The sequence below is a fragment of the Leptonotus elevatus genome, chromosome 9 (assembly GCF_054856555.1).
Source record: "Leptonotus elevatus isolate MCC_2025b chromosome 9, RoL_Lele_1.0, whole genome shotgun sequence".
In the NCBI taxonomy this organism is placed as follows: Eukaryota; Metazoa; Chordata; class Actinopteri; order Syngnathiformes; family Syngnathidae; genus Leptonotus; species Leptonotus elevatus.
Window position 1 is genome coordinate 24,175,320 of NC_141247.1, and position 25,338 is coordinate 24,200,657.

At 40.3% G+C, this 25,338-nt stretch overlaps 2 protein-coding genes across 3 annotated transcripts in view; one reads left to right on the forward strand and one right to left on the reverse strand.

The window, feature by feature from the left end:
- Positions 1–1,944, forward strand: part of cd40lg (CD40 ligand) — a 4,581-nt gene extending 2,637 nt beyond the window's left edge. Inside the window, exon 4 of one of the 2 annotated variants that reach the window (XM_086085740.1) lies at positions 428–1,944. In XM_086085740.1, coding sequence (XP_085941866.1) covers positions 428–807 — 380 coding nt within the window. In that variant the 3' untranslated portion in view covers positions 808–1,944. The remainder of the gene's footprint in view (positions 1–427) is intronic. The other variant, XM_086085741.1, reaches the window with a different exon arrangement.
- Positions 1,743–25,233, reverse strand: arhgef6 (Rac/Cdc42 guanine nucleotide exchange factor (GEF) 6). The gene is given in 22 exon segments (XM_086085714.1): positions 1,743–3,769; positions 4,926–4,980; positions 5,233–5,401; positions 5,404–5,511; positions 6,102–6,198; positions 6,890–6,910; positions 7,793–7,972; positions 8,203–8,318; positions 8,445–8,526; positions 8,947–9,033; positions 10,658–10,804; positions 12,317–12,376; positions 12,467–12,605; positions 14,914–15,036; positions 15,304–15,399; positions 15,670–15,764; positions 16,299–16,351; positions 17,052–17,268; positions 17,425–17,546; positions 20,576–20,660; positions 23,779–23,862; positions 24,924–25,233. Coding segments are annotated over 22 exon segments (2,457 nt in total). The 5' UTR covers positions 25,089–25,233; the 3' UTR covers positions 1,743–3,613.
- Positions 25,234–25,338: the final 105 nt, after the last annotated feature.

The window sequence follows — 25,338 nt, forward strand, 5'->3', positions numbered from 1 at the left end:
ATATTGACAAGATATGTTACAGAATTGTCAATAAAAAAAGGAGTAAAGGAATTCAGAGGTGGAAAATGGTGCTGACTTGGCAGAGTTAACCTAACACTGTTGAAATAATCTAACTCTAGGTGAAATAACGCCGACTCTTAGACATCATTGAACTCTAAAAATGTTAAAATACAAATTTAACTATGGAATTTAATTTTGGCTGTGCATTTCTAAAAGGTTAAAATTACTATCATTCATGATCAAGCAAAACATTTTAGGAAGCAGGGACAGGCAACAAAAGTTGTGTTTCTTTTCTCAAGAACATGTATTTTACAGTTCATTGTATGTATTTATTTTTTTTTTTTGTATTGTACACCCTACAAAAGACTACCTGACAGGCCCGTTTGAGAATGCCAATTTGAACAGACCTGCTGATGTCTTCCCCCAGCAGGTTACCTCGAGTGGGACATGAAGCACTCGGTGCGAAGAAACATCAACTACTACCACAACAGCTGGCTGACGGTCCTGCAGCCCGGGGACTACATGGTCTTCTCCAGGGTAACCTTCTCCAAGGCCGACCCGGAAAGGCCGCTGGCTAGCGCCGTCAAGCTGAGGCGCGGCGAGTCGACCGAGGAGACGACGGTGGCCATGCGGGCTTACTGCAGCATCGACGCCTCGGGTTCCGGGTCCAAGCCCCAGCTGTGCACCGCCTCGACGGGGGAGGTGATTTCGCTGGAGAGGGGGAATCAGCTCAGCTTGTGGGTGCAGGACCTGTCCCTTGTGGACTACAGCCAGACGGCCACCAGCTTTGGGATGTACAAACTTTGAAAGTGTGGACAAGAGGACAAAACTTAATTTATTCTATTGGACAAACTTTTCAGGACGACACTGAGAATGATTCTTTTGTGGTTATTATTCATTACAGCTGGACTGCTTGACAAGTATTTGTGCTCAAGAACTTGTTTGTGATTCTTTATCTTTTTTTTTTTTAGCAAAAATACCGCTCTGGAAAACATTAGAGATCACTGTATAAAAAGTCTACACGCCCCATTCAAGTGGCAGGTTTTTGAGATTTAAAGAAACATATTAAAAAAGGACAGGGGGCATGTAGCTAAATAATTTCTAAACTTTTTCCACCATTAATGTTACAGAAATTCAATTCAATTACAAAAACACATTTTAATCTTTTGGAGAAAGATGTATTTTTTCTCTCTCTTTTTTTTTTATTTTTAACTTGTGGTTGCAAAAGTGTGCACACCCTCTAAGAACTGGGAAATGGATGTGATTTTTTTTTTTTTTTTTATCAACTCAGATGGGAGTCAGCACACAGCTGCTGTCGTTTAAAGTGCCTCCAATTAAGCCTGCATGAAGTTTAGGTGTTCAAGGTGTTCTGAACTCCTGTGTGGGTTTAGTATGTTTTCAAGGAGAAAAAACAAACTACGCAAGCATGGGTCACGTATGCAACAACATTCCTTTTGAGTAACGGTCAAACTTGAGATAATGCTGTACAGTGTACACCACTGCAAGCATAATAATAAATATATCGTAACACTCAAGACGATTGTTAAATTGTTTTGGAACAACTTGGTCATATGTGAACAGTTTGGAAAAATTGAAAGTCACATACCAACAGGATGTGTGTGTGTGTGTGTGTGTGTGTGTGTGTGTGGATGTGTGTGTGTGTGCGTGTAGTCTGCTTGCAACACCTTCCATGATGTATGGTAAAGATCAAAAGAGTCACTATTTCCTTTTGTCAAACCAACCACGCTCCCAATATGAAATTTTTAATAAAAGAATGACAACGTAAAGTACAGAGTGCTTATAGAAAAAAATATGCAATAATACAATAATAATAATAATTGCATAGAACCTTTACAAGCAGACTTGGGGTGAGATGATAATTGCCACTGCAGTGAAGTGCTCAGTGAGGCTGCAGATGTTTTAAGCTATAAAAACACACGCACGTACACGTACACACACACACACACACACACACACACACACGCACTCACTCACTCACACGCAACAAAATAAAGTATACAGGAAGGAGAGTGCCTGTCACACTTGCCACAGTGCTCTTGAGCAAGACACCCTCCGCCTTGTACCGATTGTTTGACGATGTTGAAAATTGGGACCTGCGCAGCAAAACTGTACGCATTTTTTTTTTGTTAATAAAATTGAAATTCTCTCTCCATTATTGCTTTCTTGTACTATATTTGTCATATTATGACAAGCTTTTATTTAAAAACAACATAATTTTAGTTCCAAAAAAAGCCTTATCGGGAGGCACTTTTAGGCTCAGCTCATAAATCAACAAGACTTTTTGACAATTTGGATGTAAAACATTTTACGCCATTTTTGCTTATTTGAGTGTATTTCAAAGAGTGAGACACCACAAATAAATAAATAAAACATAAAAAAAAAATCCAAACAACAATTAATATGTCAATAAAAACAATACATATTTTAGAAATGAGAAGCACTATTTTCGTACTCATCAGTTTAAGCATCGGTCTATAAATGTGATTATCTGACTTAATATTTTTAAATATCTACACACAAGCTGCGTGAACGTTCAAAATCAAACATTCATGTAGCTTTTTAACAAAAGAGTCGCACGTGACATTAATGGGGTGGACATTGATATGAATGAAAACTCTAAATGTCCAGTCCATAGCTTAATTTTTCGATGACCTGACAGCACGACATACAAAAGATGGCAAAGGGGAGAAATAGTTGACATTGTAACAAGACGCGCACACAAAAACAACGGCGGACCTGATAGCTTCCTGTTCAGACATCAGCATAAAAAAAAAGAAAAAATTGAAAAATGAAGCAGAGGCTGCCATGAGCTTTTTTTTTTTCACTTCCTGGTTGAAAACTGTTCACAGTGGCGCTCGGCAAAAGAGGCGACGGGGTGTGAAAACGCGAGTGTGTTGAGACTTTTTTTTCCTTTTCTTTTTTTTGAAGGAAGGTGTAGACGCGTGCTCATTTTTCAAGGAGTTTCGTTAAGACATGTGCAGTGCTTTGCCAACATTTGGTGTCAAGGGACTATGTTGAAGTGAATTGAGAAGTTCAATTTAGACTAAAATGCTGCTTTGCTGCCATCTTCATGTCAAGGAACTATGTAGACGTGAGTTGAGGTTAGAAAACACTGACAGAGCGCAACCACATGTATTTGCAATGTGATGCAACCAGAGGTGGCAAATCCAGGTCCAGGAAGTAAAAACCCTGCCACAGTTTGGCTAGCTAGCTAGCAAAAGAGCTAAAGCTAGCTAAAGCTAGATAGCTCCCTAGCTAAAGCTAGATAGCTCCCTAGCTAAAGCTAGATAGCTCCCTAGCTAAAGCTAGATAGCTCCCTAGCTAAAGCTAGATAGCTCCCTAGCTAAAGCTAGATAGCTCCCTAGCTAAAGCTAGATAGCTCCCTAGCAGGTAAATGAGCACCCGAGGAGCTAGCTTGGGAGCTCGCTAGCTAGCACCTGGGGCTAAAGCCAAACTGTGGCAGGGTTTTTACTTTCTGGACCTGGATTTGCCACCTCTGAACGCAACTTCTGGAGCTTTGCGTGCAAGAATGTCTACACCTTGACCTGTCCTCATACAAAGAAACACACACATACGTGCACACATAGCTCGTTCAGTGGCCGCCGCCGCCGCCGCCGCCGCCGCCGCCGCCGCCGCTGTCGTCCCACGTGCAGTCGTTCTTCTGCTTGGCCAGCTTTCGCACCACTCTCTCCAGCTCTTTGCGAGACTTCTGCTCCTCCTCCAGAAACTGCTTCATCCATTTGTTCTCCTGTCGCACAGATGACGGAACACATGTCGTACTTTTAGTCATTTGTCCTTGTCATGGTGTGAAAAATGGCATGTTGGGAGTAAAAATGTCTTGAAAAAAATATACTGCAAAAAAAGACCCATTGTACCTATTACATTCCAGAAAAAATATCAATGATAACAATAAAATTAAATGCAAACTATTGAGCATCTTCTGCTTCAGTCGAATGGACATTTTGCTGCTCGTCGGCCACACCTGGAGACGGTCACAGCTCCTCAGTAAGCTGCTGTAATAGTTAGTCAGCGACTGAACAATATGGAATTTTTGAGGCCCGGGTTCAATTCAAACTAGTGCCGTCAAAAGTTAAAGCGTTAACTCGGTGATTAATCACAAAAAAATATCGCATTTATCATGCATTAATGCAGATTAATCACACAGCTGATTCTTTGGTTAAATTAGAGGTAGCACATGTTGTGTTCGAGCAATAAACATAACTACATGCATTAAAGTAAAGCATTTAATAAATGGTTATGTCAAACTGCTGGGGTGATATTTTTTTCATTTTTAATTATGCAAGTAATTAACTGGTTAGAAGAAGAGGGGATTGAGAGTGTGCAATGGATCTAAAAATGTTGAAGACGTCCTCATAACATTAAATGTCGAAATAATTAACCCAAAACAGGTGCTCTGCAAATTTGGCGAGCAAATTTTTTTTTGATAAAAAGGCTTTTTAATTAAGTGATTAATCAAAATTCTAAGATGTGATTAATCTGATGGTAGCTGATTAAAGGGCCAATTAATAATAATACAAATGAAAACCTAATTAAAAAATAACTCGATTTTTGTCGATTAAATCAGCCAGTCAATTAATTGATCAGGCCTTTGTAATATTAGTCATTTTTCACAGGGAGTGTGAATATTGTTAGATTGTCTGCCTACATTTTTTCCTCAGCTCAAATTATTGTTTACAAGTTAAAATATGAATTAAAAAAAACACACACAGCCGAAAAACAAGTATCTCGCGCCACCTGGATCTCAAAGCGGCACTGTAAGTACTGTTAAACATTTGCTGATAGAAAAGGTGTCGAAATTAAGACTCCATTTGGTTCCGCTTGAGAAAACGCACAAGAACAAACACATTGATTGCTAAGTCGATACAATAAAAGGTGACTAATACCTTTTTCAGTTCATGGACCTCATCCTTTAAAGCATACACCGCATCAACCAGACTCCTGGGAAAAAAAAGAAAGGAAAAGAACCCGAACATAGTATCCAGTTTTGAGTAGGGATTATTTCTAAGACGAGGTGCACCTGCACAATCAATGAACACACCTTGAAATAATAGCGAGATAACTAGATAGAGCGATAAAAACAGATATATAGAGCAAGCAATAGACATTGATAGAAAGATGTTAGCCTCCGCGCCAAATTCACGGCGACTCAAGTCCAGAAAAAGAAAAGTGCTCCATTTGGGAACCGCTTACTTCTCCTCAATGACCGTCTGCCCGTTGCTCTTCATCTCCTCCACAATGATCTTCTCTTCCTCGGGAAGGAGCACCTGAGGAACGCACTCCTTTCGCACAGCTACGCAAACACACGCAGGACAATGACGCACGGTTTGTCGCATGCTCGTTGTCAGCCGGCAGAAGGTCCGATAAGAATGAAGGAGTACAAACGAGTGTTGGTGGAGTGCAAGCTGGCTCCGGTGCAGTAGGCCTCGATCACCCGCAGGATCTGAGCGTCCTCCTCCAGAGCCACCGTACCTGGACACAATCCAGCCATTAACTATGCGACCAAAACAGGCCTTTAATCAGTTTGTTTGTTAGCACATGAATCTCGATGACAAAATTCACGCACGTGCAGAAAATTGGCCATTTTTTTGGACACGTACTGCGCACAGGAATGAGCTGAGATTCAAACCCTGCACCTTACAACTGCGGCGCAGGTGTGCTAACCACTCACCCATCGTGCTGCCCAAAACCATTAGCAACTACATAAAGTGCATTTACTGCAGAAATTGGGAAAGTAGTACTTGGAAAAAGTTCAATAACAGTCCTATTGAAAATGAACGGGGAAAAGTTGATATTTAACGTTAAATTGTGCAAATACTGTAAGTAATGTGGAATCAGAAGATTTATACCACGAGAGGCGTGAATTTTGGACGCAAGTTGAAATTTGAAGGGTGTAAATGGGAAGTATTATGTGGGAGTTGCTTCGCGGAAAACAAGTGTGCTTCAGCATTCGCACAATTATTTCTTATAGGGAAAACGATTAAGAATGAGACCTTTCAACAGTAGCAAACATGAACATTTCAAATTTTAATACATAATTGTTTTTAATCAGTCAGCCCTACTTCTCCTCGTGTGAACATCGTCATCCGAAGGCTTCCTTTCCTTCTTCCGGTTTCCAGGCAGGAACTTCTTCATGGGCCGTGGGCTCTTGTTAGAATCCTGCGGGAGCAAGTAGAAAACAGTCGGTGGGTCTCGGACTTGACTCTCCTTGAAAAGAAGCCAAGACTGCAAACCAAAATCACTGCACAAGCTCTCAAGAGACTTAAAAGGACGACAAGGCGGCAAGCGCGTGGCGATAGCTGTGACCAAAGCAGGCGAGTATTCGCACCTTTTCTTGCAGCTCTGCAGCTAAGAGGCCTTTAGGTGAATGTGGAATTGATTTTACAACAATGTGTCGTCACATCAAATGGATTTCACAGGAGACAGTAACAGATTTGAATTTGTTTTTGACTTTTTTGCTGCTAGAACGTTTGATGACTCGACAATCGTACCCTGCTCATAACTCAAAGCCCAAATAAATGTCATTGAAATGAATGAAATGCCATTAGTCTGTTCCAACCTCTCCAAAAATATATTTTTTTATTTAAATAAGAACAACTACTGAATATTACGTCCCTATTGTCAAATTATTTTTAGTTTTTCTTTCAAGCTTCTGCTCTTGAATGGATGAAGGTCATTTAGTGCAGAAAATAAAAAAACACAGCACACATGCAGGCTTTCGCAGGAAACCACATTGAGGAACGAGTAGTGTTACTTCAACAGTGGGCGCACACATTTGCTTAGACACACACACCACCACCACCCCCCCCCCCCCAGAAACGCACACACAGACACAGGAATCTAACCTTACCTTCATGATATAAGACATCCTCTACAGAAGACAGAGTAGAGAAAGAGAAAAGAAGTGCGTGAAAATATGACGGGAGGAAAGGCCGATGCAGAGTTACTAGTGTCGACATTTGCACACCACAGAAACACCCTCCACTTTTGCTGTACTGTTTGGAGAGAAGGGCAATGCATTGTGGGACCAAAACATGCCAATTGTGGATTCAACTGGATTCTGTTTACTTGGCAGCATTTTGTTTCAACAGACGGCGCTCATGCAAGGAGGAAGAAGGACATGCAAGAGAAAGTCTTATGAGAATACTGGAAAAATTGACTTTTTTTTTTTTTTTTATAATAAAAAGGTAAAATCTACACTGAAAGGTCACTAAATTAGGTACATGAGCAACTTAATGAAAAATATTCTACATTTTATTTTATGATATAATGGTTAATAAATGTCATGAATTATAAATACAAGAAATAAATGAGCTACAATTATTTTAATATATTTATAAATTCATTCATCACATTAAACATTTTATGAATTAATTTACTAAAAATAAAGAATTTTACACATTCCCCACCAAAATGCAATAAATCATTGACCAATTAATTAAAAAATAAGAAATATTGAATTTATTAACTAAGAGTAAAAAATAAACAAGAATTACTTTATTATTATAACTATAACTATTTCATCAGTTATTCTCCTAAAAATGATTGGTTAAAATATACTTAACGGTTTTTGTTTTTATTCATTTTTTATCATTAAATAATTTATTAACTGATTTATTGTAAGTAATAAACACTTTACATAGATTTTTCTCAATTTTATTAAATTGTAGTAACTCATTAGAATTCAATGTATTATTGATTTTTTGGCCCGTGAGCACAAAAGTTTGCACACCCCTGCTTTGCACGCTCCTACCTCTTTGTAACCCAACGCGGCCGAGGGTTTGAGGGGAGGCGCCGGACGCAGGCAGCTGAGTGACCAGGGCTTGCTCATCTTTGGTGGCTCCAGGGGCCCGCGACTGCCGGCGCTGAAGCTGCCAAGGTGGGACAAGTGGGTTGGGGTGCCCACCATGCTGAGTGGCTTGCCCTCCACCGTCTGCACGGGGGAAACAAATGCAAACGAGGACGTTCAGTGATGAAGGTTTCCCATCACTGGAAGCTTCCCCATTATGTGTTGAATGCACATGTTGACCTTTAACTAAGTCAATTTTATTTACACGGCACTTCTCACGGAAAGACTCACAAAGTTTTGAAATATTTTAAGGTTTTAAAAAGGTGGTCATAGTTCTAATGTGTTCATCCGCAAGCATGGAACTGAGCTCAAACCTTCAAGATGGTGCCGGCAGGGCTGCCTCCTTTGCTAAATGGCTGCAGGTGCTCCAGCCACTCCTGCAGCTCCTGGGCACTGCTGCAAAACACAGTCGCACGCTCCATCATGCTTCCTGCAGAACACAAAAAAACACACGCACACACACTTCCTTCCTTTAGCACAAAGAGTCGGAAGAGACCACATCCGCTTCTGGGAATGTGTGTCTTTTGTAGAAGCGGCGGCTTGACTACATACAAACCTGTGATGTCAAAGGCAAAGTGTGCATTGTCCGCATCCTCCATGTGTCTTGTTACAGTGGTGCCCGTCAGTGACAGTCGTCCCTAAAGAAAGACAATAGACATATATATGATCATGATTTGTACTGGAGTCCACAATGAGGGTAAAAAGTACACAAATAATAAAGATTTTTTTTTTTTAATCCCTATCGGTTGGGCCTAATTGTAAATAATTGAACAGTTTATGCATCATGATTAATTCACTTTTGCTCCTTCTGGTGTGTGCGACTTCAGTATATTACAGTCTTGCAAACACAAACAAAGACAAGTTTCACCACTACTGTAATGTGACTCAGTGACTGCAGCAATATTAATCACTAGTGAAGTGAGTTGGGTTGAGTTCAATTGCAAGGCCCCACTCTACTCAATATTTATGCAGAGGTCAAATGTCTACCACAAACAAAATAAAACAAAAACCTCACACACGGCTTTTGTTTGAACAGATCACGAGTGGAAACGACTTGCCTGATAAATGAAGCCGCTCATCCGCGCACTGGAGGACAGCATCACCAGCACGTTGGGGAAAAGCATCAAATAGCGCTCATCTTTGTCCTGAAACAGACACGCTAACTTTATGATATGAACTTTCACATAGGCGCAAAGTATACTAATTTGGGGAGCCGGGGCTATTTCTTGGAATCAATAAATCATATATAAACAAAATGTATACCAGATGAAAGACCAAAGTCTTAGGTATATTTTTTGTATTCATGTCATTTTCATACTTTGTGTCTGTGCAGTTATAAGCCATCAAATAGAGGGAGTGAACATGTGACATATTACCTAACCAACGGGTAAGTTGTCACACTATATGTAGTAAGATGTCACACTGGATTTTGCAACTATTAAAACAAAGACAAATTTATGCCTGTTCTCCTGTTTTTGTTTGTTTGTTTTTACAGCCAGAGAAATTGTTTATCATTGATTTTGAAAATTGACCATAGTCATTGAGCAAACTTTGACATAAAATATTATGAAATAGATTAAACTCCTTAGGACCTGCTGCCATGTAGGTCATAGCTCTCAGCCTCAAATGCCTGTTTTGCGTCCCTCAAACTGGAAATTTGAGATTAAATTGAATTTCAAAAAATAAAGCATTTTGGGTAATGGATGGTACGTGAAACTTAAATCAGTCCTGACGTGGGCATACTGGAAAAATCGTAAAACCCATTTTTAAACAATGAAACAAAACCTAGCAAACTAATTTTCTCACGCTTCAGACTCATCATCTGAAGGGCAATTCTGGCATATGTAAAACCGAGTTGCCAGAGGTGCATTTTCCATTGGCCAATTCTTTGCATATGTGACAACAAACCCCAAAATGACTGAGACAAGTTGCCCCAAACTACCATGTTGGCTACCACTTGCTCGAGTTTAAAGTTAGCTTAAAACAGAGCAGTGACTGAGGCATGACAAGATGCCCGAATCTCTCCTCTAACGAGGCCACCTGATTTGCTGCTAGAATTTGTCTCTGTACGATGCCGGTTTCAAAATATATGAAGTTGAAAATGTTTACTTTGGGTTGTGCAAAACAGATATCTGGCACTCATGTCAGCTCACAATGTCTCTTCTCAGACAGTACACAACCCCTAACCATTTATACGAAGAAAACTAGTATTTCACTTTTCTGTTGCGCCCTCTGGTTGAGAAGAAAATTGCAATGTGACAACTTACCCATGATACTAGCCCCGGTCTCCCTACTGTTAACAATGATGCTAATTTCGTTACAGCAAAAGGAAAAAGGTACTGGGGGGAAAAAGGTGTTAGTTCAAATGTGTTTAAAGCATGTTAGAGAGTTAAAATTATTTAATTTCAGTGTGGATGTTATCTTTTGCAAGGTTATGCATCCCTGTAAAAAAAGGCAACTATGAAACTATAACATATGCTAATGCTAACTAGCTTTAGATATGAAAAGAAAATGAAACCTGCTGAGGACGATGAGTCCAATATTGCGACTGGTGCAGCGGTTGACACTGAAACGTGCATTTTTTTTCGTCTTCTTCCAAACCCCTTGTCAAACCAGACCCCAACGCAGAAAACCCACAAGAAAGACGACGTCGCTCTTTCATGTGCTTCGGTTTAGCGACGTTACCCACACAGCTGTCTTTGGAGGTTTTCAAGCGGGCACATTGCGGGACCATTCGCGGCTTTGTACGGGATCCAACCACTCGCTTACCTCGCTGGAGCCGGTCCTCATGTGGACCTGGGACATGTAGACCACGTGACCCAGACTCTTCATGCTGTCTCCTTCCCAGCTGCGCACCTGTTCCGACAGGATCTGCAGTTCCAGGTTCTTGCGCTTCCGCAGGTCCTGGCACTGGGCCTAGAGACGAAAATAAAAAATACATTAGGGGTGTCTAAAATAGTGCATTAATTTTGAGTTAATTTAAAGTTCCTGTAACGCCACTATTTTTTTCCCCTGTGCAATTAATGACCGACCCTTACTTGTAAAGCCTGTACTGGGGGAATCCCAGTTGCAAAAAAATTAACAGTAACAAAATTAATTGTAATGCATAGATTTGTGGAGACTGGGGTTAGGTTGTATTTTACAATCGAAAAAATGTGCTAAAAAGTTACTTCATGTTAAAGATTAGATAGCTCTTAATATAAAAAGAAAAATGCACTGAACTGTCACCAATGTCTTACAAATGCAATTGTGCCTTCTAGTGGCAGAAATATTACCTCAACACAAATTAATATCACACTGTTTTTGTGTGTGTGTGTTTTTTTTACAGTACAGTAGGCCTACATCTTTTTAATTTTAACTCAATTTTATGAATTATTATGAAATTGCTGTATCAATGACTACAAGATGCAGCCATATTTCTGTTTGTTTAACATTTTTTCCCAGTCTTATGTTAACAAGAGTATGAAACATTTTATTGTACATTTAGAACAGATATAAAATTTGTGATTAATCGTGAGTTACTATTGAGGTCATGTGATTAATTACAATTAAAAATTAAATACATAAATAAATAAATATTCATCAGGAAAACACTACCATTAAAAGTTTGAGGACATTAGGAAATGTCCTTATTTTTTAAAGAAAAACATTATCTGATTAATTGTGTGTCATGGCCCTTAAAAAAGTGCTTTTCTAGCCCAAAAGGACATACGAGTACATTTCCAAGCGGCCCCAAATGTTTGCACAGTAGTATAAAAATGGTGGTTGAAAAGTGAATCCCTATTTTAAAGTACTTAAAATTATTTAATTGTTGCAACTCGAAATCAGAGGCAGCTCAAGAAGTTGGTAGCAAATTCTGGTGCCCATATCCAATTTTGAATAAAAAATATATGTTTTTAAGTCATAAAATAAATCAATCACAAAAAAATTTAGAAAAATAATGACTAATTATATTTTTACTCAATAAACAAACCAAAAAAATAATGGAAAAAAAACCCCTCTTCTTTCCCAAATCCCTTAAAATAATAATTAACTCAACATCTTTGTGACATTTCCATGTGCTAATTTTGTCCTCTCTTTACTCAAAAAGGAAATAACGAGAAGGTTAACGTTGTCATTTTCCGTGGCAGATCACGCGAGGACGCTCCGTGGGCTGAGAACCTGTTGCGGTGCTTCATGTCGGTCCGCCTGACAACCTCATTGCAAGCCACAAAGTCAAACAACACGAGTATATTTCTAGGAACTCGGTGCGTCGCTGAGGAACCTTGTCAACTGCTCTCGGGCTCAATGTGGTTTTCAACACATCCCGTCTACAAATGGCATTTCAACGCATCCCCTCACTTTGATCCCCCCCCCCCCCCTCGTTTCAGGACACCAATGAATGAACACATGAGATGACAAGATCGCGCTATAATGTCACACACTCACCACTAAACTTCTGAACGCTGCTGTGGCCTTTACAATGTCGGAGAAGTCTGGGTGGGCTTCCTGTGGCGAGGGCATCAAAAACAAACAACATGAGGTGGACGTTTGTGGAGGTGTAATTTTTCATCTTTGACAATGCGGATGCATCTCGACCTCAACGTGTCTCTCCAGCTCCTGCAGCAGGGTGGGGTACTTGTCCAATCTCATGAAGGGCTTGCTGAGGCTGGTGGTCAGCGTCAGGATGCCCGGAGCGCTGGCTCCTTGGCTCTCCATGAACTTGTCGAGGTCCTCGCTAAGAGTGGGGCGGGTACGAGGCTTGGCGTCATGTTATTATTTCATAGCATGAAAACTGTATTTGCCACTAAGGGACATTAACAGGAGAAAGAAAAAAAACAGAAAAAAAAAAAAAAACAGGAGAAAGCTAGTCAGCTAGCTTAATTAGCGGCATTCATTTGCAGTCTGAATGTGGAGTGGTGATCGTTCTCGCAAGAGGCTCCAGTAACATCACATTAAAAATATATACGTTGGTAAATAGTCAGATAAGAGGCCCGAAAAGCGGCTCAAGCTACCGGTATGTCGTCACTCACTTTGCATGCCTCAGCTCTGTCCCGGGTTTTCATGCTAACAAACTTGGCATTGGCTTCACACCCCAAAACGGTGTGATTGTGACGCGAATCAGAGTGTGACAACTTGACAAGTGGATTTTAGGAGCGCTGTCATTTTTTCCCCTTCATTTGTGTTTTTTGCCCGAAGAATGTCAGAGACCGCTTACGAAATCACTTGTGAACAGTTTAAAATTGTGAACTTAAGAGCACAACGTGTCAACAATGACATTTTTTCCCAGTTATACATATTATCCAAAACTTCCCATCACGCCTTATAAGCAAAATATGTGTAACTTGTTGAACTTCAAATGTTAGACAAACAAACCCCTGAGGAACATAAAAGCCTTCAGTGGAAAAGTTTTGACAGAAAATATTGTGACTCATGTCTGTTTTACGTTAACTTGAGCTCATGGAATAACTTTACTTTTACTTGGGTTCTCTTACTCTCTCGTGTGGCTAAATAGGATTGTCAATATTACAAACACCTCCCAATACCACATGTCGCAAAAACGAATAAATAAATAAATAAATAAAATAAATAAATAAAAGTGATATCTGTCACCTACGACGGTGGCTGAAAGGAAATAATGAATCACACTTTTTTTTCCCCACATTAAAATACTTTTACAAATAGTTAACTCTTAATAATATAAATGAATATTTAGGCTACTTACAGCAAAACAATGTCAAATCAACATCATGCATATTAACAAACACTCTCTATATTATTAAATCCTTATCCACCTCTCAAAGTGCCCCATTTCCAAATCTGACTGTGATTTAAGTGACTATTTTGCAAACACAATTACATTTTTATTATTTGAATTCTCTCAAGTTTAATATGGAATGCAACTACTGTACAATTGCATACATATGGATATCGACAGATGCATCAAACTGCATACAGGTGTATTAAAATTAATCATATACCACTGCTAATAATATTGTGCTTCCCATTTTCCTCTAATTGCACACACCGTATTACTTTTACATCATTACATTATATTTATTACTTAGTCTATACCATCATGCAACATATTAATCTTCCATTTGTTTTTCTTGTTTAGTTTATCATTGCATTGATTGATTACAGATTTTCATATCAATTAATATACACAGTATATTATATTTAAATGTTATTATTTAAAAAAATATATTTTATTGAACAGATAATTTGTTTTGTTTATAATTTGTTGTTTGTTTCTATACCATTAATACAAGTGTACATGTGTAAAATGATCGCTTGCTGCGACAATTTAACTTCCCTCATGGGATGAATAAAGTACGTTTCTGTCTTTACCGCTTTAGTAGCATGGCAGCAAAACCGCGAGCGTGTGTATCCTGTCAACATGTCGCGCTGGCTTCCTGTGTGCAGGTCAAACTATTCTGCAGCTCAGAGCGATGACAGTCATCATGGGAGCGATGGCAGCATTCTACCACCACCAGTGGAATTGGTATCTTGTAATTGTTACGTCAACTATTTAAGGATGACAGCATGACACCTAGTGCCTTAAAATCGCGCTGCAGCCGGCCATATCATTAGGTACACCCGCGCCATCTAATCAGATGCAATACACTTCAGATCAGCAATTAAGCCTTCGGTTAGAGATAGTTTGCAGTGAAGAACTGAACGGTTTTTAATACTTTGTCCCTAACATTGAGATATTCTCTGATCTGAAATCATATTTCCCCATTGTGATTAATCATCAAATTTTATCGCCCCATAAAACACCAATAGATGGTCAACATCAATGCTCGTATCACTAGCACGTCTATAGTGTCGTGCATTGTGTGTTTAGCATCAAGCAAGCAGACATTGGTAAAACAAAATGATGTGCTTAGATAAAATATATAACGACATAATTTTAAGAGTCCCAAAACAAACAACTCAGAACTTCCAACAGATTTTGAATGCAGAAAAAAAAAAAAAATCCCAGAAGATGTGTACAGTGATTTCTAAAAAACCAAAAAATGATGCATAAGAAAATTACTGACCTGTGATCCGTAAGGATGCAGACGGCTGACGGGTGGCTGGAGCAGTAGGCCAGGTAAAGAGACTTGATCTGACACAACACATTCAAGAAGCATCCGGCCAGCCGCTGTTGGCCTTCGGGGAATCTGCAATGGGCAATGACAAAGTCAAGGTCAGAAAAGTGGAGCGACAACGGAGAGCAATAAAAAGAGCAAACATAGGGAGCAGAAAGGGGGCATGTTTTATTTCCCTGGAGGTCCATAAAGATGATCTCTGGCAATAATAAGAAAGTGGAAAAAAAGACAGCTTGTATTTCAACAGAGCATCTGTCATGGAATCTTGTACTCAGTCAATGCAAAGAGAGTCATAATGACATCATTATTCATGAAATGCATCAATAAACGCTGACTTACTTGATACATTCCTCCAAAGAGACAACGAGGCCCTGCTGGAAGGTGAGGATCTCCTCAAGGTTTCCACACAGGGTGGCGCTGTCTGCACTGCTCAGCCTGCCGAAAGTCGTTGAACAGTAAAATAACTCAAAGGCATCCACATTTGCCACTCAAAGTCTGTACTAGATATACAACTAAATTTTAAAAAAAAAATGCTCTGGCTTCATTCTTTTATCAACTTGCTTCGTGCTTGTATTGACATGGAAATTAAAAATAAATGGACACAGCTTTTGACAGCACAATCATCTGTGAATCAATGAGGGCTTAAATTGGTATTTGAATGGAGTGCCTACAGGAAGTGACCTGGTTTTTTGACGTCTCTCTTACTTGTCGCTGGCTTGTAACGGTCGCAGGTAACAACTCAGCAGCATTTGCAGCTCTTTGACAAACTCTCGCTCGTGTTCCAAGATGTCCTGCACCACCTTAAACAAACACAACAGATACGGCGGAGGTGTCAGGTTATCTCGTTGGATTATTTATTTCTTAAAGCTGCTTAAAATACACTTTTCTAACCTTTGCATATTTGTGGTTTGGCATTTATGAAATTTGGCGCGATCGGGTGTCATCATGGCACAAAGGAACTGTTGAATTCTTGCGCAACAGGACTTAGAAACCGTAATTGAGTCCTTTATCACATCTCAGATGGATTACTGTGATGTGAATTTATTTTGGAATCAGCCAGTCCTACCTCAAACATCTCCAGCAGGACTCAAAATGCTGTTGCTCAACTCTTAACTGGAACATAACCCTGATTCTGGTCTTCCTTCATTGGTGCTAAGCAGGTCCAGCTGGATCACTAATTTTACATTATAGACGATGGGCCAAGTGCATTTTGGGTAAAGTGATTGTTTGGTATTAAATTGTTTTGTTTTTTTAGCTAAAGCCAAATTGTGAAAAGTAATCTTGTAAAAGAAAAAGAAAAAAGGACATCCAATGTATCTGTGCTGTCAACTCACCACGTTGTAGTAGCTTTTGGTCAGCTGAGCTCCTTTAGGAGAAACTGGTTTTTCTGCAGGGGACATATTGACAATCATGAGAGTCATAACGCAGTGCTGTGACAAATCATCAGTTGTGCCACCAGAAATGACCAAATTTCACTTAGTCGGTTAGAAAATGATCATCTTGTGACTTTTTATCACTCAAAATCACCATGAAAAAAAAATTAATCATTTTATTATTGTTATTGTTTAACTCATTCACTCCCAGCCATTTTCACTGAAGCAACCCCCTTTGCTGTTTTACTGGATTGTGACTGATTTTGCTTTTGCAAGGCCCACAGTGTTCCAAAAGAAAAAGTAGTCACTTTTTTCATCAGGGGGGAAAAAAAAAAGTATATTTCTATCTGTTTCCGTTTTGTAGCAATTAGAATTAGAATATAGCTAAGTTTCATCATTAGTCGCAAATCAGTTTAAAACACTGGCAAAAATAGCTTTTTGCAAAATGGTTGATCTCTGATACTCTGCTGCCACCTGCTGGCCGTTTTTGTGATAACTACCATTGCTTCAACCATTCTCTTCAGTTCAGAGGCTGCATCAAAGCTCTAGAATTAATTATTTATTTTTATTTTTATTTTTTTAACGTATAAATACGTCTTTGTGAGCATAGTAATATTTAAAATAGAACGTATGTATACGTTTTGGGGAGCAAATGAGTTCAGAATAATGGCAACTGCTAAGTAACAGTAGCCGTCATTGCGACAAGCGACTCACCGCAGGCCTTGACGTCGCGCACGTAGTTGCTGGGGAACCATCCCATCTTTCCGTTGAGGTTGCCCTCCCACCAGCCGCCTTCTTCCTGCCGCGTCACCACGATGACGTCGCCTTTGCTGAACGACAACTCGTCCTCGTTGTTCTGCTTGAAGTTGAAGCGGGCCTTCACCATCAGCTGCCCGCCGCTGCCGCCGCCGCCGCCATTCTCCGCCATCTCCTGTCAAGCGGGTGTTTACAGGTCAAATGAAGTTCATTTAGCCTTTTATGCTCATCCTGAAATTTTAATACAAAGCCGAATATCTTCCCCCGATCTTTTTTGCGACGAGCGTACGCGAGCTTGCAACAGAACAAGAGAGGAGGATGCAGAACATACCGCAGATTTGGATTGTCGCCGCAGAGAGCCTTTGGACTTGGCAGAGGAGATTGTGTGCGAGGACGCCGTCTGACTAAGTGATTGGGCGCCGGACTGCGGACATGACCTCTCTGCAGCGCTGTCTGTGGTGGACACAAAATATGTAGCCTCTGTTATCTTGTTTGCTTGTCTTATTCAAACTGGATAGTCAAAAGCCCTCGGCACCGGGTGACGGTGTCTTCTTGACGCACCTAAATGGAATCGTATCATTGACGTTGGAATTTCTGGCCTTTGAAATGAACTGATGTCTAAGATGTGTTGCCATTGATCTCTCTCTCATTACTTATTACAATTTTACAGTGAGATGTTAAGACTTGGGCAACACGATGTAAGAGTGGTTAGCACGTCTGCCTCACGGTTTTGGAGTTCGAGGTTAGAATCTCCTCACCAGCCTTCCCGTGTGGAATGTGCATGCTGTCCCTGAGTTTGTGTGGGTTTTATCCTCCCAGTCCCATATTTCAAAAATATTCATGATTAGGTTAAGTGAAGACTTTAAATTGTCCTTACAATTGCTTTTTTAGCCAGCTTAAAGCTACTTCACAAAACAAACTGTGCAGCTATTCTGAGAATCGGTAAGCATTGGATAAAGAGAAAGATCACAAGGGAGAAGGCACAGAGGCCTCTTATGTTGGATCAATTAACTCGTGACTGAAGAACCTCAAGTCAAGATTGCAGCACATATTTGGTACACCGATAAAAATTCAACCAAAAAAAAAAAAAAAAAATTAAAGTGCAAGTAGCTGATTCTGTCATACTTTATATTGTCACCCTCTTAAAATAATTGCCTAAGTCTTTTTTTTTTTTGCAAAAAAATATTTTGGGTCTAAATCATCTGCTCATGATGCAAAAGGTTACATTTTTTGTGTTCCCTGAAAAATGTGAAAAAAATGACGTAGTGATTATTTTAAGACGGCATCGCTGTGAAACAAATGATCATAATCAAGTATTCATGCAACATTTCAGTGATTGCTTGGCAAATTCATGTTCTGTCAAGGCTTTCTATGAAAGAAACGCGGACGCCGGGCATCCATTGGTCATCTCAACTCATCTCCAATATCATTGTGTCGTGATCAAGAAAAACAAACGGCAATGTCCAAATGTCTTGATACATTTGAAAATCTGCAGCAGCATAACGTGACGTGCACGGGAAGCGAATTTTCTCTTGACAAAAAAAGCGCTGACAAAATAACACTGGGGCTGCGGAAAGAAAGTGAGCAGAGACTCGCTCTACCTCCTGAAGCAATTAGCCTCAATGCATTGCGGGGCCCACAGCACTGCAAAGATTTCAAGTAGAGAGAGTGGGTGTATATTAAATTTCACCTTATTGATTCTTCTGTGTAACACCGAGCCTTCATTTGAATGGAAAATGAACAAAGCAGGATATTAAGTCTGGGTGCATCAAGCACGGCAGGCAAAGATGGCACCCAGCAGGACACAACCACACACCAGCTGGCCTCGGCCAGTAAAGCCAATCAGCTTGATCAAACGTTGCATGACACAAATTGAGCAACACAGATTGGGCGGTTGCCTCTTAACCCACCAAGTGGTGCAGTTTGCCGCAGTACAATTTGAAATAGCAAAACCTTGAGCTGACTTGGTTCCCTGCGGTGTGTGCGATGATATCTGCATGAGCTGCATAACCGTACAGTGCCATTAAAGCACAGCCAATTCATTCAACAAAGAGGAAGAACGTCAAACAGTAAATAAGGAAACAATTCAAACTGAATTGAATTGACAGCTTTGACTGTCATCACCATGTTTGCAAATAACAAATTCTGCTTCATTTACACACAATTTAATAACTTCCTGAAAAAATATTGCTAATAGTGAAGTAACAATAAAATAAATGAAACACACTTCAAATAGAAAATACACCCTGCATCGTCCAATCAGTCACCAATGTGGACGCTTAATTTCAATTTGGAATCTATGCGGGGAAAAGCATTATAAGTGAAGACCATGTTTGGTTCCTGATTATAAGAATGGCAACCCTTTTGCATTCACTCTATTCCCTTCCTGTCGCCCAAATGGAAAGACTATTCTCTGTCAACCAATCAATATGCTGCATTTGGGCGAGCTCCATCCTTTAGGGTTTATAACGATACCACTGTGGTTAGCAATCTAATGTCCAAAATTAGCACGTCCCATTCGTGTAACATGGTTAGCTAACATTACACATTTAGCGCACACTTACACAGTTAGCGCTCAGACTGGTAACTAAAAACCCTGTTGCCTCCGCGTTTTAACTCTTTTAGTGGTAAAAAAAAAAAATACTTGCCAAAATTTAATTACATTGAAAAATGTGCGTTAGATATCCGTTAGCAACTTACAGTCTGACAAATACGGTAGCTTGCAGCCCATTCCTGTTATTAAGCGTGCAAGACAATTACATCAAAGTCTCTATTCCACCCTTTGGGTACAACAATACTGGCAAGGGGGTACCCAAACAGTTAGGTGTTTATAATAAAAACAACAACAACAAGTGGAGTACGTACCAAAAAGGATTTTGGCATTACAGTGCTAACTCGCTATATTGCTTTTCACCTTTCGCGGCCTCGCTATTTTGCAAATTTCTTTGGTGCAATATTGTGGTGTTGTTTTTTTTTTTTTTACAGCAGTGTACCTTTTTTAATGTATACGGTTCAAACAAGAGAGAAATGTGAGAAAATGTCAAAGCCTGTCTGAGAAAAATGTATAACGATGTGTGGTGAAGGGTTTTACAGCCTTAGAACATAAAAACATTAAGTTGACTACATGGATTTGACACATTGTGGGTATTCTTGGGGAACGTAAACTCAGCCATAAACAAGGCCACGGCGTAGTGGTTTACTCGGCTGACTTCAATTACCATTGGGATATTACTCAAGGTCAATGAAAAAGTGAGTCTTCTTAAATGAAGGCGAGTCCATTAGAAATCAGAAGAACCATCAAAGAAGTCACCGTGACCTCTGTGCCATTTTATTTTTGTCACAATTACACAGCCCACATGAATAATTGATTAATTGTGGAAAAACTGTTGAAGCGATCGATGGTGTAAATTCACCGTGGCCTTGTTTGGCGAAAGCAGCGGGATGCCGGAAGGTCACGGAAGGACGGCGCAAGCGGCTCTTACCTTGCGTGGCAAAATTGACGGCCAGCAACGTGGTTAGGACCTTGCCAAAATTCTCCCCACTGTACAGACACTCGGGCTCAAACCCCTGGATAAAAAAAAATAAAAAAAAAAGACAAAAAATGAAAATCCCTTCAAATGTGCATGTCACAATTACAAATGGGGGCTGTACGCCAATAATTGGACACACAATTGAACACTCGCGTGATTTAAATGAGCCTCAGCCGTACACACATAACTACTGGCACATGAAGCATGACCCATATTCTGTGAATTAGCAGTCGATAAAAGAGCCAGACACCATTACGATTCACCGCACACGCACAGAAGCTTTCTTGCTGCGTCTCAGGCAGCTATCTCATTTCCTTCCGAGCCTTGGGTTTCACATTTTAAATAAAACATCTTAAATATAGAGTTTGAGTGGCACAGCTTCAATCTGCCGCTGTCCAAGGACCATCACATCAAACAAATGAGGATCTTGTCAAACACAACATTTGCACTTGGGGTGATTTTATAGAACCAAAATACAAATAATCCTTTCAGGTCATGAAAATAATACCTGGAATTAATTCCAACAAAAATATACCAACTTATTTGTAATGATACATATAATAATATAACCCAACTCAAAGTCCTTGAAATTTATTTTTTGCAGCAGTGGGAAGTAACTAAGTATAAATACTTTGTGAAAAATAGTGTACTTGAGACTATTTTTTTTTAAAGACGATTTATTTTCACACCCTCCATTTAAAGACATATTTATTATACTTTAATGTTCTTTGTCAAAATAGGCTTGATGCATTTTTCAACCTTTAAGAATAATGACACAACATTAAAAAACAACAACAATGTATATAGATGTTGTGTCTGAGATCTGAACAGAATGAAATCTTGCCACCCTGTAATCTAAAGTTTAAAAAAAAGAGGTTTACTTTTACTCAAATACATTTCAGAGTATGTACGTTTTACTGTTATTTAAAGGGATACTTTACTTATGTAGCCCTTTTCATTAGTAAAAAGTTCATATTTGGTCTATAATTAATTTGACATTTTCATTATTTTTCACGTCCAATACCTTTAAAAACACATTTTGTCAATTGCTGTCCACTGAAAATGACATCACATGTGCTCAAGGGTCAGGCAATGACTAATCATGGCTCAGCTTGCGAACGTCACATGACCAAACCCAGAAAACAGGTGAGCCGTGATTGGTCGTTACCTGAGCCCTGAGAACATGTGATGTCATTTTCGGTCGACAACAAGTCGCAAAATGTGTTGTGCACATGAAAAATAATGCAAATATCAAATTAATTATAGACAAAAAAAAAGAAGTACTTTTAGGTATAGGGGCTGAATTAGTACCTCTTTACTTTTACCAATCTTTGTTACTCAAGTGTCTCTTCTTTTAATACGTTTGACTCCTCTGCTCCAGAACACAACTACATCACATCATCACGTTTGTTCACCTCCATGTACGTTTGTACATTCATGCAAATTGAATCCATGCAGCACAACACGGCGGGTCTTCCAAAAAGGTGTAAAACGTGGCCCAAGACGTCACATGATTTGCAAACGTAAAACGGCAACAGTCGGCCGTAACAAAAACTCAAGTCCAACCGTGACCACAGGGTCGCACACTCATAAATCATCCCCATTCAGCTGAGGAACGGAGCAAGAGGCCTTGCGCAGTTAATGGCGTTTCCTCTTTTGGCGTGTCAGCGAAGAAGTGAAAACAGTCTTGAATGTCTTCTTTGTGCAGGCATTGGAGAAAGGAGCACTATTTCTGCGGTGGCGGGAAGAATAAAAAAAAAACAAAAAAAACCCACATGATCACGTCAGAGGCCAAAAGATGGGCATGGCGAGCTCGAGGGCTTCAAGCTACTTGGCCGCGAGCTGCTGCTGGCTTCACAAGGTCTAATTATGGGCTGAGCGGGACCTCCCAGACATAACAAGCCAGCTGGGCATCGGGCGCTCCACCACGCCACCACGCCACTGTGCAGTGAGTCAGGCTGGCACAAAGCAGATGATGCGATTCAAGACCAGGCCACGAGTATTTATAAATTGGATAGTACGTGTCCAGTGTGGCACACAGTGAGGGAGAAGACACTCCCAACATCTGCAACGCATTGCCTCCATAATAATGGGAGCATTCTTCAAAACAGACCAAGACAATGCATAGCGTTACAGCTCGTATGACAGCCATTATTATATTCATCCAATTCTGAAACGCCGTACCTTTTTTTGCTTTTAAGCTAGTGCTAATTTAAGCCTCTAGTGCGTACCTATCTTTATTGAGTCAAGTCATACCTTTTAAATTAGGAAACTATCACGACACTTCAGCAAACAAAAGTTCGGGGGTTGGTTTGCAGGTTTCTTTCTTTATAGATTGCAGTGAAATTGGATAATTTGCTGCTGCTGCTGCACACACAAACTTATTGGACCCTTAATATCTCAATCGCAGTGGACTTTACCGCTCTTCATTTAGATATTTTTACTTAAAAAGTAAAGAGTAAAAAGTACTGTTTTCTAATGTAACGAGTAAGGAGGATGCACTTCAGTGACAATACTTTACATCTGCACTAGAAAAATGTGCTGATACAACGCTGATGCCACTTCACCAGCCTAAGCCTTGCGTAGGAGCCATGTCAGCCGTCTGGCAAGCGAATTTCTCAAGTGCTGGAGGCTACCTGGTTGATCCTGCCAGTATTACATAACTTGTGTTCACAGGCAACATTTAAAAGTTACATTTTGTGGCAAGAAGTGACAAGTCATTGCAGAAAGTGATATACAGAAGTAGAAGTTTGCGTTTTTTAAACAATATTTGACAAAAGTAAAACACGTTTTCATCACAACTGGAATTCCCTCACATAACTCAAAGGAAAGTACTTTTAACCTGAAATAGTGGAATTGGTGCCTCCCAAAAAGGGGGTAAAAGTAGTCAAATATATCGAAAAATCGACTAAAGTACAGTACGAAATATTCGTATTTCGTTACTTGCTGACAAACAGGACGCCTGTTTATGTGGCTTGCTCCACATGCGCATGCTGGGAAACCCGATACAGTTGGAACGGTCCAAGCAAGCAAACTGAGCGGATCACAACACGACGAAGCAAGTGGGTCTAAATGGGAGACGTGCACACCAAGGCTAATAAGTCGACGCCGAGACTGTGGCAACGTTTCGTCGCCACTTACAGCCGCAAACTTACCTCTACTTTCAAGGACGAGCATCCTCTCAGAAACTCTCGAATGTTGCCGATGCAGTCGGCTTCGGTTCGCGGGTCCGGGCAGTACTGAGCACAAACACACGGGACAGAAATGTATCAGCACGTTTGACGTGGACTCAACACCTTTTTTTAAAACCCGCCGACTCGAAGCTAACGCCATTAAAGTCCAGTTAGAAGTGGTCGTAGGAATGCGAGTTTATGAAATATGGAGTAAATCCGCGTCCTCTTCGTTGAAACATAGCCATTAATGACATCAGCGTCAAGCTAGCGCCGAGATGTAAACATCCGCTTATTTATTCGACTTTCGAAGTAAAATAATTAGTGAAGGCGCGTTCTAAAGTCAATCGTTCCGCAAATGATATAACAATTATACGAAAGATGTACGTACGATGTAGGTGGATCAAATCTTATTCGTAAACCTACGCCTACGGTGCACAATTTATTTTTCTATTATTATTATTAATCCGCGAATGCATGACGTGAGATTGATTTTGTTATTCTACACAACACTTCCCTCCAGCACTTCATGCTTATGATATTATTGACCGTTTACTGCGCAAAAAATAAAAACTATAACACTTCAGATCTATTTCCGGTATTATTGTTGTACGCATCCCCGTCTGACACCCTCCCCTTCTGTCTGTCGCCAACTTTACAAAACAAGAGGTCGAGCAACTGGGAAGAACTTTCGAGGAGGAAGTGACGACGCCTGTGTGCAAACTTATCAACTTTACTATCTATTGCGCTTTCATGTCTAAAATAACACCCTATTACCTTTAAGAAAAAAACGCAGTAACAATGCATTTGGTCGTGTTTAACTGTATTTAGCAAAGCGAACGTTCTTCCGGTTTCTCTTCTGACTGCTGCATACAAGTGGCGTCGAAAATGCGGAACATATAAGTGTTTCTTGGCAATAGTACAGCAATTATCGCCCATTTTGCTTCAGATCATAAACATTTAGCGACGTCATTAAAAGCAAAAAGTTCGTTGCAACTTTTTAAATGGGCGGCCTGTGCCCCTAAGTTCATATCAAACCCCTCCCTTCTTGTCTACTGTCGCACCACATTACAGTATGTCAACTTTTCTCTCTCTTTCCCTCTCTCGCTCTCTCTCTCAGATTTCTGTACCTTGGCGGTGAAACCGGGCACAAGTCTCTCGACCAGCTTGCATAGTACGAGGCCATCCTTCAGCGAGGCTTTCAAGAATTCCTCCGGGTCGGCGATGTTCTTCTTGGGGGAACTGAGCACTCCCAGCGATATCAACCACGTTACGGTCTGCTCCTCGGGGTTCATGGCGCCGTCAGACGGGCATTGCCTTGGCGACGGTCGTCCTCCTGATCCTCCTTCGATGGTCTGGTTCCGTGTCGGCGTGCGATATACCTCGCAGCCCTGCACTTCTGCTTGAAGTTCGGCAAGAGGCGTCAGAGAGGGGAGGGGGGGGGGGGGTGGCTGTGTTACTACATGCCAAAAGTGATGATCACCCCTGCTGGTAAGCAGACACTTTTAACAATAGACAGCAGCAGAAGTGCATTGCCAAGTGCTT